Source organism: Oncorhynchus kisutch, linkage group LG17 (genome assembly GCF_002021735.2).
Source record: "Oncorhynchus kisutch isolate 150728-3 linkage group LG17, Okis_V2, whole genome shotgun sequence".
NCBI lineage: Eukaryota > Metazoa > Chordata > Actinopteri > Salmoniformes > Salmonidae > Oncorhynchus > Oncorhynchus kisutch.
The window spans coordinates 61,603,843-61,623,870 of NC_034190.2; the positions used below are offsets into that span (position 1 = coordinate 61,603,843).

At 42.0% G+C, this 20,028-nt stretch overlaps 2 protein-coding genes across 16 annotated transcripts in view; one reads left to right on the plus strand and one right to left on the minus strand.

The window, feature by feature from the left end:
* The window catches only part of LOC109908048 (plasma membrane calcium-transporting ATPase 3), a 32,860-nt gene extending 28,195 nt beyond the window's left edge, over positions 1 to 4,665 (plus strand). For all 6 annotated transcript variants that reach the window (XM_031794253.1, XM_031794250.1, XM_020506441.2 and 3 more), the window contains one exon: positions 3,303 to 4,665. In XM_031794253.1, the coding sequence (XP_031650113.1) occupies positions 3,303 to 3,328 (26 nt within the window). In that variant the 3' untranslated portion in view covers positions 3,329 to 4,665. The remainder of the gene's footprint in view (positions 1 to 3,302) is intronic.
* Positions 3,948 to 19,112, minus strand: LOC109908049 (bile acid receptor). Of its 10 annotated transcripts, none has more exons than XR_004203674.1 (12): positions 18,982 to 19,112; positions 11,274 to 11,415; positions 9,182 to 9,547; positions 8,821 to 8,961; positions 7,965 to 8,095; positions 7,348 to 7,446; positions 7,134 to 7,233; positions 6,784 to 6,900; positions 6,542 to 6,625; positions 6,308 to 6,399; positions 6,069 to 6,182; positions 5,364 to 5,845 (listed from the first exon to the last, which is right to left on the minus strand). XR_004203674.1 is itself a non-coding variant. In XM_031794255.1 (11 exons), exons 2-11 carry the CDS (start codon positions 11,368 to 11,370, stop codon positions 5,646 to 5,648), a joined length of 1,449 nt encoding a protein of 482 aa, XP_031650115.1. In that variant the 5' UTR covers positions 11,371 to 11,415; positions 18,982 to 19,090; the 3' UTR covers positions 3,948 to 5,645. The 10 variants fall into 10 exon arrangements, 7 of the variants coding, with proteins under 7 accessions (XP_031650115.1, XP_020362032.1, XP_020362031.1 ...); XR_004203673.1 differs by having other exon boundaries at positions 5,364 to 5,848; positions 18,982 to 19,110; XR_002257617.2 differs by lacking the exon at positions 18,982 to 19,112 and adding an exon at positions 12,474 to 12,535.
* Between the last annotated feature and the right edge of the window lie 916 nt (positions 19,113 to 20,028).

Sequence of the window (20,028 nt, forward strand, 5' to 3'; positions counted from 1 at the left end):
TCCCTTTTTATATCAGTGCATGATTTCAACAAGGATTTTAGTTACTCACATGTATCTCAAGTTAGGATTCAGCCTGTAGTGCCTATCGCAACAGAATATGATTGCATTCATGTTCACACACTTATTTGCTCTGTGGGAATGAATGTATTATTATTATTTTATTATACTTCACAATATGTGTATCTCTTTACCATTTCGGACCAGCCATAGTCATTACAGAAACATCCTATTTATTAATGTATTGTTTTCCTCATTAACAATATTAAAGCAAGCTTACCATAAGGCCTATTAAGACCTGTGTTGAGTTCTGTGTGAATGGGTGCTGACTTTGAGTTGATGAATAACCCATCACTTCTTATTATTTTTGTACAAGGAGATGGGTATGTGGTGGCTGGACACAGAACAACTGGTGGTGTATCATAAATGTTTCAAATGTAGATTTTCCCATGCTTACAATGCCTTCGGAAAGTATTCAGACCCCTTGACTTTTTCCACATTTTGTTATGTCACAGTCTCATTCTAAAATGGATTAAATCGTTTTCCCCCCCTCATCAATCTACATACAAAATACCCCATAATGACAAATCAAAAACAGGTTTTAAGAAATTTTTGCTAATTTATCAAAAATTAAAAACGTGTGTTATTTCATAGTTTTGATGTATTCAATATTATATTAAAATTTGTAGGTGTGTCCAAACTTTTGACTGGTACTGTAAGTATTCAGACACTTTACTCAGTACTTTGTTGAAGCACTTTTGGCAGAAATTACAGCATTGAGTCTTCTTGGGTATGACGCTACAAGCTTGGCACACCTGCATTTGGGGAGTTTCTCTCATTTTTCTCTGCAGATCCTCTTAAACTCGGTCAGGATAGATGGGGAGCGTTGCTGCACAGCTATTTTCAGGTCTCTCCAGATATCTTCGATCAGGTTCAAGTCCGGGCTCTGGCTGGGCCACTCAAGGACATTCAGAGACTTGTCCCGAAGCCCCTCCTATGTTGTCTTGGCTGTGTGCTTACGGTCATTGTTCTATTGGAAGATGAACCTTTGCCCCAGTCTGAGGTCCTGAGTGCTCTGGAGCAGATTTTCATCAAGGATCTCTCAGCACATTGCTCAGTCCATCTTTCCCTTGGTCCTGTCTAGTCTCCCAGTGCCTGCCTCTGAAAAACATGCCCACCATGCTTCACCGTAGGGATGGTGCCAGGTTTCCTCCAGATGTGACGCTTGGCATTCAGGCCAAAGAGTTCAATCTTGGTTTCATCAGATCAGAGAGTCTTGTTTTTCATGGTTTGTGAGTCTTTAGGTGCCTTTTGGCAAACTTTTGGCAAACAGGCTGTCATGTGCCTTTACTGAGGAGTGGCTACCATCTGGCCACTCTACCATAAAGGCCTGATTGTTGGAGTGCTGCAGAGATGGACGTCCTTCTGCAAGGTTCTCCATTCTCCACAGAGGAACTCTAGGGCTCTGTCAGAGTGACCATCAGGTTCTTGGTCACCTCCCTGACCAAGGCCCTTCTCCCCTGATTGCTCAGGATGGCCGGGCGGCCAGCTCTAGGAAGAGTCTTGGTGGTTCCAAACTTCTTCCATTTAAGAATGATGGAGGCAACTGTGTTCTTAGGGACCTACAATGCTGCAGACATTTTTTTGTACCCTTCCCCAGATGTGTGTAGATTGATGGGGGGGGGGGGGGGGGGCGCGATTTAATCCATTTTACAATAAGGCTGTAAAATTGTTATTTATTTTGAAAAAATCAAGAGGTCTGAATACTTTCCGAAGGCACTGTATAATGTGATGTTGAGGATCAGTTTTTAAAACAATTGTTCTGACATTGAAGGTAATGGTTTGTTGTACAGCACTGGCAATTCCAGTGTGGTGACTATTGTGCCTTATGTAATACATCCATTGTCTACAATATTGCCATTTTTGTACTGAGTTGGAGGACTGTATTTGTGTCCTTAAATTTGTTTGTACTGTATCTAAAACATCTGAGTTTAGATATACCCTAGATAACTTAAAAGTACACGTTCAAGATGTTCAATAGAAATATACAATTCACTTACAATAATACGTTTTTGGAAGTTTAACTAATTATTCACATACACTGTTAAGGAAGGGCTTTTTTACAGCCACCCCCAAATTCACAAGAGTAAATTATAACAACTTTTACAATGATATAACAACATTACTCATCAAGTCTACAGAAGCCTGTGATTACTGTGAATGGTCTGTATTGTGTGTGATGTTCACTTAGCTTAACTGGTAGCTGCAATATGGCTCATTGGACGTTGCATCACCCAAACAATATGTCATCCAACTACACCCATTTTCGTTTGCACCAAGACAAGCTCATTCATGACCACCTCGAATGTGTTTCTTTTACAGCATGGCAGTAAATGAGGCTCTCACATGATCAGTCTTGGCATGTCATTTGTTGTTTGGTTTTTGAGCTAATCTGAATCCCATGCTCTGTGTTCTGCTTGTTTCACTTGTCCCGTATGTAAGTTCAGAGTTCAGTACAAAAATGTGTGTGTGTGTGTGTGTGTGTGTGTGTGTGTGTGTGTGTGTGTGTGTGTGTGTGTGTGTGTGTGTGTGTGTGTGTGTGTGTGTGTGTGTGTGTGTGTGTGTGTGTGTGTGTGTGTGTGTGTGTGTGTGTGTGTGTGTGTGTGTGTGTGTGTGTGTGTGTGTGTGTGTGTTTCAGACAATGTTGTGCATCCATCAATTGATATTTGATTCATTTTAAATATCTTATATTGAACTGACAACACTAACTTTTATTTAAGTCATTATTTCAGTTTTCATTTGTTTTACTTTCCCTCATTTACTTTAAAGTTACAGAGTAATCCAAAGTGGACATGTACATATTGTACACATACAGTAGGTTTTATCAGGTCAGTGAGGCATTTCAAACTCATAGGTAATTTATTGCCTTTAAAGAGGCTGTACAGAACATTTGCCTTTGGGCAAGTTCTTGAGCAAAAGGTGTCCCTTAAATGGACAAATATAATATCTAGGAATGACCATATTGGACAGAAAGAGGTACACCTCCCCACGCCCAGGCAAGCCTACTACTGTACGATAACACCTTCTATTTAGAATTTAACTAACATTTAGTTGAATTTTCAGAAGATTCAACATTTTATTTTTTCATAACTCTTTCAGGTGAGTTCAGCCAAATAATTCTGCCACTGTGACACTTTTAAATGCTTAAATGCTACATCTCTCTCCAATTGTTTGTCCCATCTATTCCCTTTTCCTTTCTGCATTTCTCCCCATGTTTGACCATTATTATACAAAACTCAACATAGATCCGAGTGGTGAAAGCATTCCATAGCCCACTTTATGATGGCATTGAGAAGCCGGAATCCAAGAACTCCATCCACGACTTCATGGCACACCCGGAATTTCTCATCAGTGACTTGGTCCACAACATCCCCTTGATTGACGAGACAGACATTGAAACCGAAGAATCAGAGCGCTCAGACGGCAACAACATTCGCCTGGCTATTCGTCAAGCTCCTCCCCCTGCCCAGGCCCCTCAGCCTCCCCCTCGCTGCCGCTCCACCTCCCGTCCCGCCCCCTGCCGCCAGCAGAGCCTCCCCGTTACACTCAACTGCAACAACAACGCCACTGCTGCTGCTGACGCTGAGAATGGAGATCATCTGAACCCAAAAGATGCAAGGCTACCAACTGCTTCTCTCTGCCGCCCCGCCAGCCCATTGCACAGCTTGGAGACCTGTTTATAACTACAATCTGGGCACATGGTTGACAAGTAGGGAGAGGAAACACCAATGATCTTTATGGACATGGATGTAACCCAACAAAGAGGAAATGAAGAGGAAAACTGGACATGGAAAAATAAATGATTACATTGTATAGACCAATGGTTTTATAGATTGTTGCCCAACCTTTCCTCAACAGCCACTGCTTTTAGCCTGCACTCTCCGCTTCAAAACACTCACATATCCTCTCAAAAAGCTCCACAATCTAACGATGCTAACCCCATCAGACTCTGATTGACACTTTTTAAATGTATATCTAGGCACGCAATAGAGGAGTGATTGGTGTAGTAGAGACAAGAATGAACTGGAATTGATTCTTGCCCTTTTGATTGAAAATATGAAGACTCAACCAAAAGTGAAATGGGGTTAATTCCTTCTGCTTTTTAACAATATAATTGTTCAGATTATTACTGTTGTTATTACTACTACAATTACTACTGCAATTATTATATTCCAGTTAATGATGCTTCATTAATTAGCTTTATCTTTCATGTATGTTTGTATGTATTGTTTGTTTGCTTAACTGCTGTATTTGTCTCATTGTTTTTCTGTTTTTATATACTCCTTCTGGTCACGTCACCTTTTTTCTTTTTCTGTGTTGACATGTGTTGTGTATGTCTTGAAAAAGAAAATAATAAATATAACTATACAAATCAATTTAAAACATATACAACAACTTCAAAACACAAAATGGTAAGAAAATAGTAGATATGCTATAAAAAACAAAAGTCCCCAAAAGCACTACTAATAGTTTTGGTTCTTCTCTTCATGTAGATATGTCTTGAATTAAGTTTTTCATTTGGACACTTCCATGAACAAAGGGAACAACTAAACTGAGTATTGAAAATATTAAGTTGTGCGTAGTGATTAAAGTCATTTATTTAAATGATTATTTTATTAATCCATGTGTATTCTCTTTATTTTTGTATTTTAGTTTGCATAGATTACATAACACAAAATGAAAGTAAATAATTACTTTTTGATGTACTTTAGAATCTGTCAAACAATATTTGACTGTATGATTTATGTGTTTCTACCCAACTATGCTTTACTGCCATCAACAGTGATAACTAGTCACAGCTTTTACAGTGGCACAGTTACATATCAGAACAGAACATTGAATATATCTTTACTTTTACATTTTACTTACATTTCCACATATAATGTTTTATATGTGATTTCGTTTTTGAAAGTAGCAAATAGGAATTCTCCCTGCTTTGTGGAGCACTTATTAAAGCAGTCTGAAGAAAATAAATTCAACAACCATGAGAAATAATTCCCTTTATCACAGAGTGGGAGTGATGTGGTTGCAATAGAAGTTGGACGACTGAGGTATCTGTAAGGTGTATTGGGGTTAGACACAATTGATATCAATAAACTGTTTTGCACTAAACTGCCAAGCTACTACTGTCGACCGACAACATCCTAGGTAAGTGTAAAATCATTCATATTCATATTTGTTGGTAACTATCCCTTTAAACTCCAAGAGAACAAGGTATAACAGATCCACCAGAGCGGTGTTATGGCCAGGTGGTTGATTCATTTTCATCCTGGAAACGAGTTGACACAATCACGATGACTGCCAAGGAATGATACAATTATTTTTTAATATATCTGTATACTCCATATAACAAAACTCATATTGGTTTAATACTGGTCATTGACTTTAAACTTTACAGTAAAACCAGTCACTCAAAAGAATGGTATTTTCATGATAAACCGCATAATCATAAATGGCCAATTGTGTTACTTACATTTTTTGGGTACAAATTCGAGAAAACATACAAAATTAAGTCTTTATTTAAACTATTAAACTAAGTCCTTATTTAAACTATTTGTATCCCTGTCTCTCCGTGCCTAGTGTCTGTCTCAGGGCTGCTGTCGGAGCAGGGTGAGATGGTTGTGTTGTAGCGTGCGCAGCTCCGTCAGTCTCCCCAACAGGCGCGCGAAGCGCTGGGCTCCCTGAGGGCCCTGGGCTCCACACCAGGCTCCGCACACCCTGGACAGCAGCTCCAGGATCAGCTCCTGTAAGCTTTCCACACACGTAACCGCCCGCAGCGACGCTTCGTCTGCTAACAGATACAGTAGATGACAGAACGACATATATGAGTTTGTCATCACTATCTGGGCAAGCTAGAGGAGATATTCAGACACTCTTGGAGGAAAATGATAAGTCAATAAAAAGTGTGTCTTTATTCATAAAAACGTACTGTGTTATGTGTATTAAAAAGGTATTAATAAATACATTTAGCTTTTCATACAGTCATGTGTCAGGAATAGAGAGCCAATCACCTGAGCATAGCAGTACTGTAGCAGTGAGCAGGGCATATTCAGCCTCGGTCACCCCCAATGCTGCCATGCTGTGGAAGAAGTTCATCACCGGCCCGAGCAGGTCCTCATTGATTCCTGCACACAGACACACAATTGAAGCATAGAGTAAAAACACATCATTTCCTTTTTTGCCCCATTGGAACACTTCACTTCAAGGTTTTAGTTCACTATTTTGAAGTTTTAGCATATTTTCGACTTACGTGTTTTGGTTTCATCCAAACAGTTTTTAATAAGTTGTTTAGCTGGTTATTTAGCAATGTCCAGATTCTCCGGGCTAGCATATTTTTTTTGCCTGTAGTGGAAAATAAGCTAAAACATAAAAAAAATGACCTTATCCGTTGAACCTCTCTTCAAATAGTATTGCAAATAAAGCTCGTAAGATGGGATACTATGGTGGTGGATATACTGTATCTAATAAGGACAGTGTGCCTTACCTGAGTTTACAGGGCCAGTCCCACTATGAATGTTTTCCTTCATTTTCAGACAATGATGAGTTGAGATGTTGAAAGGCTGTAGTGCTTGTAAAATAAGGGGGGGGGGGGCGATTAGCTCTATGTCATAATCGTCTCGGTTCCATTTTCATCCCTATCATCTACCTCTTCGGTATGCTGAAATGGAGCCAGGCCAAATTACTCTGACACCCACAATCCTCATGGTGATGTAGTGGTGTCAGTACCTGGACTACAGGCTGCTGGGTTTTGGGTGAACTGCTGCGCTGAGAGCAGAAACATGACTTCCACAGAGGAACTAGAGAGGAGGGTGCTCTGGTCCGAGCAGTTCAGGAGCTCAAAGCCTACATGGACACCAGACGCTAGATTAGTTAATACTGCAGGAGGTCATCCAGAAGCAGAAGGGGCCACAGAGAGAGAAATACTTTTTTTAAATCTGAAAACATATGGTAGCTGAAAGCAAAATGATGTATGCTTACCAGATATTTGCTTTCCATTTGACCTGTTTCGTTCTTTCATATCAGTGCAGAAACAAGAAAGGAGAGGAAGCTGATGTACGAGATGAGGCCCAACTCACCAGGTACACTCTTGGCAAACTGCAGCAGCCTCTGAGAGGGAGGGGAGGCCACGTCCATTAGTCTGTCTCCACCATCCTCTGTACAAGTCCACTCAAACACCTGCAGAAAAAACTGCCTGAATAAGCTCTCAATGAGATGGGAAGGAAAATGACAACACATCTTTCAAATCTCAATCCACGGACAACAGAATTACTATTCTAATCAGCAACCCACCCTACAGTGTACAGTGTACTGCGCCCTGTACTGCCGAAGGGCCTCCACTATCCTGTCCAGCACATGATTCTGTTCTCTTGACAGATTTGCAGACACCACCTGTCAAGGAAGGAAATGCATCACCAACAGATCAGTTGATTGCTGAGTGAAATTATCATTCTGAAACAGACTTGGAGTATAAGCAGGGTTCGTACTACAGGACGCCCCCATAAGAAATCATTCACAAGTGTTTCAGGCTAGTGATGGAGCATTCCAAAGACATATGCATTGGCCTATGAAATTATCTGATTGGTCCAAGAACTTAAACTGGAAGTCCAAGAAAGTCATATGGGAGAGGGCCACTTATGAACCAAAGTAAGTTAACTTGGGGTCTGAGGAAGAGACCCGGGTACTCCAGTGGTGCAATCCATTCTACAAGATGATCATCCAAAGGTCTGTAACTATTTAGACACTTGGATATTTGCTTTGGACAAATAATATGATCTTGGGGTATCTTTCAAAAACAACAAGCTACAATGTCTTCCCCATTCATAATATTCAAGAAAGTTAACCAAAACACTTAAGGTTCGAAAACTAGATGAGAAAGTTTGAATGGAGGAGAGAAGAAAGGGATGTACATGTCCAAGCAGCCTGTTAGTGGAGCTGACGCTCCTGCTCTCCATGTTCTCCTCATCCTCAGGCCCTCCGCCTCTGTGCTTGGCTCCCTTCCTCAGCCTCTTTGACTGGCACTGCACCTCCGTCAGCAGACCTGGCAACACAGCTGCCTCTGTCAGACTCACATAGGCAATTATCTTTCATTTATTTGTCCTTTATTTAACTGGGGGACATGTATTGAGATATAGAACATTTTTGCAAGGGATCCATGTCCAAGGTATTTTGGTTGGTCTTAGCAATGAAATATGTTTAGGTCTGCCTGACTTTAAATTGGATATATGGTCACTGGTCACGATTCTTGATCTTATTGCTATCGGACTTTGTCGTTATTTCACATCACATTCAGTTCAAAATAGTTCAAATATCACTACTGTCACACCTTGATCTGTTTCACCTGTCTTGTGCTTGTCTCCACCCCCCTCCAGGTGTTGCCCATTTTCCCCATTATCCCCTGTGCATTTATGCCTGTGTTTTCTGTTTGCCTGTTGCCAGTTCGTCTTGCCTCGTCAAGCCTACCAGCGTGTTTTCCCATACTCCTGTTTCTCTTTTGACCACTCTGCCTGCCCTGACCCCGCCTGCCCTGACCCCGCCTGCCCTGACCCCGCCTGCCCTGACCCTGCCTGCCCTGACCCTGCCTGCCCTGACCGCCGCTCTGTACCTTACTGACTCTGCCCTGGATTACCGACCTCTGCCTGCACTTGACCTGTCGTCCGCCTGCCCCCTGTTTTGTTAATAAACATCTGTGATTCAAACTGTCTGCATCTGGGTCTTATCCTGAGTTCTGATACCTACAGGCATTTTGTTATAGTATTCACTCACATTCATCTAGCATGCCCACAGCACGACATTTGCGCAGGCGGCAGTCCTGGCACTTCCTCCGCATGTACATGTCCATCTCACAGCCTCCGCCACTTTTACACCGGTACACTGCTTTCTTTGTCACACTCCTTCGGAAAAAACCTGAAGCACAGGAGTACAGTAATGACAGATTATGACATGGGTTTGAGTAGCAACCACCTCTCGTTGGGGTCCAGATAAAGTTAATCCAGATAACGTTTCCCATTCAAATTATAAACACATATTCAGACAGAATCAGAAGTAGCAGGCTCTGTGACAAAAAAATCAGATTGACCCTCCCAAATATTGTTGTAAACATTGATTAAAACACTGCCTCCCCTACCTTTGCAGCCTTCACAGGTGAGGGCATTGTAATGGTAGCCAGAGGCTTTGTCTCCACACACCACACAAAGCTCATCCAGGCCCCTCACCCGCCCTCCAGGGCCCAGCCTGGTCCTCTTGACCAGGGGCAGACCTCCACCACCCACCTTCCCCAGGCCTCCACACTGGGGCTCTGGGCTGGGCTCACAGGGAGCCTCCAGGCAGTGGGGGCTGTAGGGGTGGGTGTAGGGTGGGTGGCACGGCTGGGAGGACGGTGGTTCGTAGACAGAGAATTGCAGGTTGACGGGGCTGTACTGCTGTTGGCTGAAGGCTAGGCCCTGTAGGTCTGGCTCCTGGAAAGAGTAGCCCAAAGGGTCCCCTAGCACATCTGTGTGATGGGATAACAACACAAAATTAATGAAGTGTTTTTGTCCTGGTCACTCCGGTTAAGTTTACGTGCACCACAGGAGTGGATTTGGGAACGTCTAGTGGCTATCCTAGAGGGTCCACCGGCACATATTACTGAATAAATTCATTTTTCTACCAGAGCCATTATTACTGTCAAACCTGTTTTTAAGTCAAAGTGAATCACAAGAATGTGTTCCTTGTCCACAATCTTACGTGTCTTTTATTTGTCCTGTGGGGCGTAATAAAAAAACATCAGAGCAAGACCTTGTGAACCAGTTTGGACTGTGGAAACAGGATGCAGCTGAGAGGTTACAGTGTTGTTTATGAATTTGATATTTTTATAGAGTTTTATTCAGTGTTTTATGGCCATGTAGATTGGTGTTTGACTGAATGTTTTGTGAGCGTATCGGGGTGGCCGGTGGAGCTGTGAACATTTTGTAACTTCAAGCCCCACTTCCACAGAGGGAACATGTGTCACCCCTGGCAGCTCTTCTGAAGCACATCTGCATTATAAGGAGAAGAGCTGGTCACAGATCAGCCCTAAATCAGTCACTCTGATCAGGAAGATCCTCTTCCATAACCTGAGTCTCTTGGCGTTTTATTAGTTCAGAAAATAACTGAAATAGTGAGAGGTTTCTTCTTTTAAACACAACAAATTGAATGATTATGACCAACAATGACTAGAAGTTCCATTCTTTCTCAAAATGCATCAATACTAGGGGTTGTACACATTACATTGTACTCAGGCGCACTTCGAGTGTCTTCTTACCATATAAGCATGGATATTTGTCCACAACTCTGATGCCCTGACATGGACTGAATACCACAGTGACTTCTAGAGTCCAACCTCTGACCCCTAATTTCTGAATGCCAAAACTCACCCCATCCTCAACCACAACCACAACCACAACCTTCCTCACCCCTCTACTAGAACCTTGACTCTCTAGCCTTCCTCCCATCCGTCCATTCCTCTCTCTCTCTCTCTCTCTCTCCCCACTTTCCTAACTCATTCCGTCTCTCCTCTGTGTCTCCCAGATGTTTCCTGTCCTGGTGAGAATGGAGGCCAATACTGAGCTTGTGCTTGTGTGACAACGCTGTGGTGAGCTCTGTTTGTAAACCGTTTCAGCACTGTGTAAACACCCGGGCCTCCCTCCTTCCCACGCACACTAACACTACCCCCCATCATGCAGCTTGTCATATCCATCCATCCAGCTAGGAGAGGAGAAGACAACAATGTGAAGAAAGAAGCCCCATAGTTCGGATTAGGCCATAACTCTCCACTGCAACCATTATAAATAGCCCCTCTTTCCAATGACATTTTTTTGTTAGCTAACATCCTGTGTATTGGAAAAAATACAAATAAAGACAGTTATTTATTTCTAAATGTATAAGGTTAGACCCACATTATGTATCCCTACAAGTCTCCCTTTCTAATCTGCAGGCCATATGGCACTAAACATTTGAACAAAAAAGCAACACACAAACTAAAGCAGAACATAGCAAGCATAAACATGTGGAATATAAATGTCTAATCATGACATTTTGATTCAATTAGGTCATCACCATACAATTGCAGGGTATGTATCAAGATAAATTGTGTTTGGATCAACATACCATAGTATTGCAGACAATTTATAACCCCTACAAAATCTGACTAGATTATTTTAATATAATTGCAGACAGCCCAGATCAAAAGAATCGCTCACCGTAGTACTGCAGAGGCTCAGAGATGCCGTATCCATCAAAGGCAGAGAGGTAACCACCGGCAGACATGGTCATCTCCGACTCACTCCACTCTCTCATCTGGACAGCTGATCCACAGTCAGTCCTTAGGAACACCCGCTTAATCTATTGACACACACACACAGGGAACCACACATCTGAGGAATCTGCAACTCTCCAAACATTATTTTATATCCACGCTGACGACAGGTCTCCTCAGTCTCCTAGCTGTGATATCATTGCCTATTTTAAGCTACCCTCTATGATGCAAAACTAAAGGTTACTGTTGTCCACTGTGGAGGCGTGCAGCTGAAGTCTGTGACAGTGTGATGGATCTCTGCTCCTCTGAGAGGCATCACAGGGAGACAAGGGACAGCGATGAGAGTGTGAGAAGAAGAGAGAGATGGGACTCATGTCCAAACAGCTGCCCTGGCTGAATGTTCAGTGGGAAGAGAGAGGTCCTGTCAGATGGGGGCCTGTCCCTGGTGGGGAGCTTAGGTTTGGCCTGGGTGGATGGATCCCACCCCAGCATGGAGCAACAGGGATCCAATAATCACCACCTGAGTGTTTGTGTGTCATGGGAGAGGAGATCACAGAGTTGGATCAATGATTTAGCTGTAGCTGGTAACTGCTATTTTGTCTCTTCTCTTCTATATTTGTCTCTTCTATATTTTGTATTTCTTCTATTTTCCATAAACATCCTGATAACTTTAATACTCTTCCCCATCTACACTACACAGTATACTATTACTATGTTGTAGTTACTCTCCCTGGGTGGGTAGTGTGTGTGTGGGTGTGTACACGCGGGCTTATGCATGTTTGTTTGTAAGAGTGTATGTGTATTACTGTATGTGTGAGCATGTGTGTGTATACACTACTGTTCAAAAGTTTGGAGCCACTTAGAAATGTCCTTGTTTTTGAAAGAAAAGCACATTTTATGTCCATTAAAATAACATCAAATTGATCAGAAATACAGTGCAGACATTGTTAATGTTGTAAATGACTATTGTAGCTGGAAACGGCAGATTTTTTATGGAACATCTACATAGGCGTACAGAGGCCCATTATCAGCAACCATCATTCCTGTGTTCCAATGGCACGTTGTGTTAGCTAATCCAAGTTTATCATTTTAAAAGGCTAACTATTCATTAGAAAGTCCTTTTGCAATATGTTAGCACACTGACCTTCTTTAGACTAGTTGAATATCTGGAGCATCAGCATTTGTGGGTTCGATTACAGGCTCAAAATGGCCTAGGAAACAAAGAAATCAAAGAAACAAAGAAATCAAAGAAACAAAGAAATCAGTATATTCTTGTTCTGGGAAATGAAGGCTATTCCATGCAGTACAGTGCAAACTGGTGCTAACCAGAATAGAAAGAGGAGTGGGAGGCCCCGGTACACAACTGAGCAAGAGGACAAGTACATTAGAGTGTCTAGTTTGACAAACAGATGCCTCACAAGTCCTCAACTGGCAGCTTCATTAAATAGTACCCTCAAAAAACACCAGTCTCAACTTCAACGAGGTGACTCCGGGATGCTGGTCTTCTAGGCAAAGTTGCAAATAAAAAGCCATATCTCAGACTGGCCAATAAAAATAAAAGATTAAGATGGGAAAAAGAACACAGACACTGGACAGAGGAACTCTGCCTAGAAGGCCAGCATCCCGGAGTTGCCTCTTCACTGTTGACATTGAGACTGGTGTTTGCGGGTACTATTTAATGAAGCTTTGGAGCCCCCAGGGCATTTATGCCACTGCTTTGTTTGTATTGCAGTTAATATTTGACGCCGGGCAGATTTAGAGTTTGGGGCTTGGATGCCCCTCCAGAGTTGACTGGGTCGAGTTGAGCCCTGATGAGAGAGAGACCCTAGATTTGCCCTTACCTCTCCCTGATTGGGTTTGACATGCAGCTTGATTCTAGAGAACTTATGGTGTCCTTCCCACCCTCACCGCATTCCTCAACTGTCTCATTACACTGACCTGTGCGTGAACCAAGCCGAGCAACAAGCAGCATTTAATTTAATTAGACTTTATCTATCCCACGTGTTGAGCATCTGTGCTGAGCAAGCAGTGCAAATGAGAAGGTACACCATACGTAGGATGCATACTGTATATACACACACGCATAACATGAAGTGATAAAAGTAATAATAGTTCGGTGACTAATTAGTTACAGATATAGTATCTTAATTTGATCACTCTGTTCTCGCTGCAAATTTTGCAGGACATTCAAATGAGCCTTGAGATTTACATAAATTAATTGAAATCCCGCAGTTTTCTTTCTCTTTCGCTAACTCAAACGCTAAAGCACCAGACAGAATAAACGTCCTACTACTGTAGGTACTACTGAGACATTCAAAAGTACAAAAATGTATCTGAAATGCAGCCCTACATATCAATAATCATTGTTTTACATATACTGAACAAAATTTTTTACGAACATGTAAAGTGTTGGTCCCATATTTCATGAGCTGAAATAAAAAATCCCTGAAATGTTCCATACACACAAAAGCTTATTTCTCTCAAATGTTGTGCACAAATTTGTTTATATATATAGTGAGCATTTCTCCTTTGCCAGGACAATCCATCCACCTGACTTGTATGGCATATTAAGGATCTGATTAAACAGCATGATCATTACACAGGTGCACCTTGTGCTGGGGACAATAAAAGACCACTCTAAAATGTACAGTTTTGTCACACAACACAATGCCACAGATGTCTCAAGTTTTGAGGAGAGTGGAATTGGTATGTTGACTGCAAGAATGTCCACCAGAGAGGTTGCCAGAGAATTTAATGTTAATTTCACATCCGCAGACCACATGTAACCACGCCAGCCCTGGACCTCCACATCCTGCGGGAGAGTCTGAGACCAGCCAGAAGAATTTCTGCACAAACCGTCAAACCGCCATCTCAGCGAAGCTCATCTGCATACTCTACGTCCTCACCAGGGTTTGACCTGACTGCAGTTCGGCCTCGTAACCGACTTCAGTCGGCAAATGCTCACCTTCGATGGCCACTGCCACGCAGGAGAAGTGTGCTTTTCACGGATGAATCCTGGTCAAAACTGTACCAGGCAGATGGCGTAGTGTGGGCGAGTGGTTTGCTGATGTCAACGTTGTGAACAGAGTGCCCCATGGTGGCAGTGGGGTTATGGTATGGGCAGGCATAAGCTACAGACAACGAACACAATTGCAATTTATCTATGGCAATTTGAATATACACAGATACCGTGACGAGATCCTGAGGCCCATTGTCATGCCATTCATCTGCCGCCATCAACTCATGTTTCAGCATGATAATGCACGGCCCCATGTCGCAAGCATCTGTACACAATCCCTGGAAGCTGATATCTGCTGCATACTCAGCAGATATTGTCACCACTGAGCATGTTTGGGATGCTTTGGATCACCTTGTACGACAGCGTGTTCCAGTTTACCCAAATATCCAGCAAGGAGATGTGTCGCGCTGCATGAGGGAAATGGCCACACCAGATACTGACTGGTTTTCTAATCCACGCCCCTACTTGTTTTGTAAGGTACAGTTGAAGTCGGAAGTTTACATACACTTATGTTGGAGTCATTAAAACTATTTTTTCAACCACTCCACAAATTTCTTGTTAACAAACTATAGTTTTGGCAAGTCAGTTAGGACATCTACTTCATGCATGAGACAAGTCATTTTTCCAACAATTGTTTACAGACAGATTATTTCACTTATAATTTCCTGTATCACAGTTCCAGTGAGTCAGAAGTTTACATACACTAAGTTGACAGTGCCTTTAAACAGCTTGGAAAATTCCAGAAAATTATGACATGGCTTTAGAAGCTTCTGATAGGCTAATTGACATAATTTGAGTCAATTGGAAGTGTACCTGTGGATGTATTTCAAGGCCTACCTTCAAACTCAGTGCCTCTTTGCTTGACATCATGGGAAAATTAAAAGAAATCAGCCAAGTCTTCAGAAAAAAACTGTAGACCTCCACAAGTCTGGTTCATCCTTGGTAGCAATTTCCAAATGCCTGAAGGTACCACGTTCATCTGTACAAACAATAGTACGCAAGTATAAACACCATGGGACCACGCAGCCACATGCCGCTAAGGAAGGAGATGCGTTCTGTCTCCAAGAGATGAACGTACTTTGGTGCGAAAAGTGCAAATCAATCCCAGAACAACAACAAAGGACCATGTGAAGATGCTGGAGGAAACCGGTACAAAAGTATTTTTATCCACAGTAAAACGAGTCCTATATCGACATAACCTGAAAGGCATAAAAAAGCCAGACTACGGTTTGCAACTGCACATGGGGACAAAGATCATACTTTTTGGAGAAGTGTCCTCTGGTCTGACGAAACAAAAATAGAACTGTTTGGCCATAATGACCATTGTTATGTTTGGAGGAAAAAGGGGGAGGCTTGCAAGCCAAAGAACATCATCCCAACCATGAAGCACGGGGGTGGCAGCATCATGTTGTGGGGGTGCTTTGCTGCAGGAGGGACCGGTGCAATTCACAAAATAGATGGCATCATGAGGGAAGAAAATTATGTGGATGTATTGAAGCAACATCTCAAGACATCAGTCAGGAAGTTAAAGCTTGGTCGCAAATGGGTCTTCCAAATGGACAATGACCCCAAGCATACTTCCAAAGTTGTGGCAAAATGGCTTAAGGACAACAAAGTCAAGGTATTGGAGCGGCCATCACAAAGCCCTGACCTCAATCCTATAGAAAATTTGTGGGCAGAACTTAAAAAGCATGTGCGAGCAAGGAGGCCTACAAACCTGACTCAGTTACACCAGCTCTGTCAGGAGGATGGGCCAAAATTCACCTAACTTATTGTGGGAAGGTTGTGGAAGGCTACCCGAAATGTTTGACCCAAGTTCAACAATTTTAAGGCAATGCTACCCAATACTAATTGAGTGTATGTAAACTTCTGACCCACTGGGAATGTGATTAAAAATTAAAGCAGAAATAAATCATTCTCTCTACTATTATTCTGATATTTCACATTCTTTAAAAAAGTGGTGATCCTAACTGACCTAAGACAGGGACTTTTTACTAGGATTAAATGTCAGGAATTGTGAAAAACTGAGTTTAAATATATTTGGCTAAGGTGTATGTAAACTTCCGACTTCAACTGTATCTATAACCAACATATGCATACCTGTATTCCCAGTAAATCTATAGATTAGGGCCTAATTTATTTATTTAAATGGACCATTTTCCTTATATGAACTGTAACTCAGTAAAAATATTTTAAATTGTTGTAAGTTGCGTTTATATTTTTGTTCAGTGTAGCGTAATAACACAAGATTGATATTAGTCTCCACTATGAAGTACAAGTGTATCCTGGACTATAGTTTACTGTAGCCTATCAAAAATTATTTTGTTTTAGAAATGATCACTTTTTATCATCAAACCCTGCTGCTCTTCCTGCTGCAGGACTATTTTACTCCTGCGACAAAATGGGTCAAATTAAGATCCGACACCTGTATGTTTCACTAACTCATGCTCAGGCATGCAGTCCTCTGTTCTTCACTAATGGTTTCCAGTGTTCTGTAACTGTGCCAAACTCATAATAATTCCCAATGAACTGAACCTTCAATGAGGGCTGTCTGGTAAGAGGTGGCAACTCCAGGTTGGGAAGTGGTCTAAATCATTTTGGATTTTGATGAACATGCCACACTGTGCTGTGCATCAAACATGACACTGGAGGAATTTAAATCCTTGGTGGGAAACTACAGGTCTCCTGTAAAGTGAAAGATATTGAGAGGACGAGGTGAACGAGCAATCAACAGAGGAGGAGGCTCTAAACAGGTCCATACTGTAGAGTTTGGAGAAATGGGTGCAAACCTGACTATTGGTGGATTCTGGTTGATTCAAAAACATTTATGTATAAAAGCTTTGATGATGCGCAGAAAAACAGACCGTCTCTGTTACAGTAACTCACAATTTCTCTCCATAGCTCCCAATAAAGCAACATCACATTAACATTGTGACAACTTCGGATCCATCTAATAACACTTCATCTGATACCTAGGAACAACTGACTAAGGTCCCCAATGTAGAGAAATCCCAAATACACTATGTCATTATTACATTTATCTGATCCCTCTTGGTCATTGTAAAAGTAAATGAACAAATCCCAGGAAAGACTTCTGTTGTTATGTTCCTCTGTCATTTGTATTGTTACATTAGTCATGTCCTCACATATCCGGCAAAACAAGCCCTTGATATCCCTCACACTGCAGGATAACGGAGGGAACGACTGCATGCACATTCATTCCTTTTTCCCATCATATTTAGTGATGGGGACAATTTATTGGAGTGTATACATGTGGACATGGATCTCCTAGTCTGGCCTAGTTGTCACTTTGTTGGACAAGAGCCTGAGCATGTTGCACATCCCCAAGGGAAGCTTTTTGGAGGAGGAGGAGGATGCGGAGGTGAAGGAGGAGAAGAAGGAGGAGGGTAGGGTAAGGGTGGGCTTAAAATATTTACCCTTGATTCACAAAAAATGTGGACTGAAGGCAGTAAGCACACAATTAATCTATTTCTCTTTCTTTCAGCAAGTCCCCCTGCTTCTTTATTTATCACTGCACACTGTTTGCTGGTAGCCTGATTCAGATAGCACAGTATTTACTGTGTTTACAGGAAACTTACGTTAGATTAGAGTGGCCTTGCAGGGAGGGCCAGTAGATGGATTTGTGGGTAAAGTCCATTGCTACATTTGAGGGGTCAGTGTGTGTGTGTGTGTGTGTGTGTGTGTGTGTGTGTGTGTGTGTGTGTGTGTGTGTGCGTGTGTGCGTGTTCGTGTGCGTGCGTGCGTGTGCGTGTGTGCGTGTGTGTGTGTGTGTGTGCGCGTGTGCGTGTGCGTGCGTTCGTGTGTGTGCGTGTGTGTGCGCGTGTGTGTGCGTGTGTGTATTACTAACATAATTACTAACATAATATTCACAATTAAAATCTTTGATTACAGTTTACCTAAATGTAGGGCACTGTTGTCGCTTTAGAAAACTTGAGCTAACACAACTGCAGGTTTCAGAAAATGCTTCTCTCTCAAATGGATTCCACAGAATCAAGATTTTGGTTTCCCCCCTACATACATACTGTAGATGCAAGTTTACCAACTATTTTTTTCGTTATCCATTACTTGTTTGTAACAGCAGGTCTTAAAAACCTTGATAAATGTGTTAGGCTACTGTTGTCAGGACGGAAAGGACACCGAATCATGTTAAAACACTGGCTTGACACGGTGGCAAAGATATTTTTTAAAGTCCAAGTGTAACCACCAAACCTCTCTAACCTGTCCAATGTCAGTTACTTCTTGCATGCATCACTAATGTGTAAAAATAAGCATAAAACTACATTTTAAAAACAGTAGACTTAGTTGATTACCCTTCCAAAGCACACTGTTAAAACTTCTAAATCTCTCTGTAAGGCAGTAAGATGCATTATGGCTCCTTAGCACTTCATCTGTCAGGTAGCAAGTTTCTCAAGAGAAGTAGGACACTGCTGAGCTTCTTCACATTAACAAGAGGACGCATTCTAGTGGCTTTGGGGACAATAATGGTCAAACTAAGATTTCCAAATACCCAGTCCATAGCAGAGTTTGAATAAAGGTTCATATTAAAATAAGGCTATTACTCCAGTACTATTACATCCAGTAAAATGTATTAAAAATAGTGATATGAACTCACCAGCGGTGGTCTTCTTTCTCGTGTGTTGACTCTTCTGATAGCCTCTTGATTTGTCCTCCCCTTACATTTGTAATGTTGACTGCAGTCCAGCCTCTGACACCCTACACTTGCCAAACATGTACACACACACACACACACACGCTACACACACTTGCGCATACATACACTCACAAGTACAAAGAGGAGATTTCCCTCTCAAACAAAAGACAGGAAACAATATCAGAAACATCGTATGAGGTAGATTAGGGTATTAAATACCATGGATTTCTTTCAAGAAGAGGGGTTCTCAGAGTAGATTAGCAGAGATAAATACAGTAAGTAGGATGTCTGTATAGTGTACAAGGTTATTGACTGTGAAATGTAATGTAAGCGATTCTTTCCCCAAACATGATCAGTCATTTATTAAAATGAAAAAATGCCTGCAAAGAAATATACGCACCTATTACTATGCAGTGATACATAGGCCACGGTGGGCAAAAGAATATTGCTCAAGTCAAATCATCACACTGACAAATCTTTCCTGAGAGTGTGCACACCTTGCTTTGGCCTACGTCATGAGGTGATATCTGAAGTTGTAATTGATACCTCCCTCAATGAATTGCATTGTGTGAAACTAGAGAGCATAGAGGGATGTATATGAAGTATGTGGAGCACCATAATGAAGAACGGAGGGGAAAGTGGATGTGATGGTGTGGGCCCTGGCCCTGCAGTGAGAGAGAGCAGGCTCATTAAGACATTCCCAGCATTGTGTGTTTATAAACAGCTTCTTGTTCATCCCGGTGATGGATGATGGCCTGCTATCGCTGGCTCTTCCTGCTGCCCTCCGTAAGAAGCCCTGGGACTGCCTAGGAACACAACCTCAGTTTCACAACCGACGACAACTACACACACACATACTCCTACTCCCTCAATGTCACTGTACGATATCAGCCCCCCACACAGTTCATCTTCTCAATGAACCCATCGTGATAGTTTTGTTCTGACCTTTCCTTCCTCTCTGGGTGGGCCCTCAATGTCACTTATATGTGTGTGTATGTGTGTGAGAGG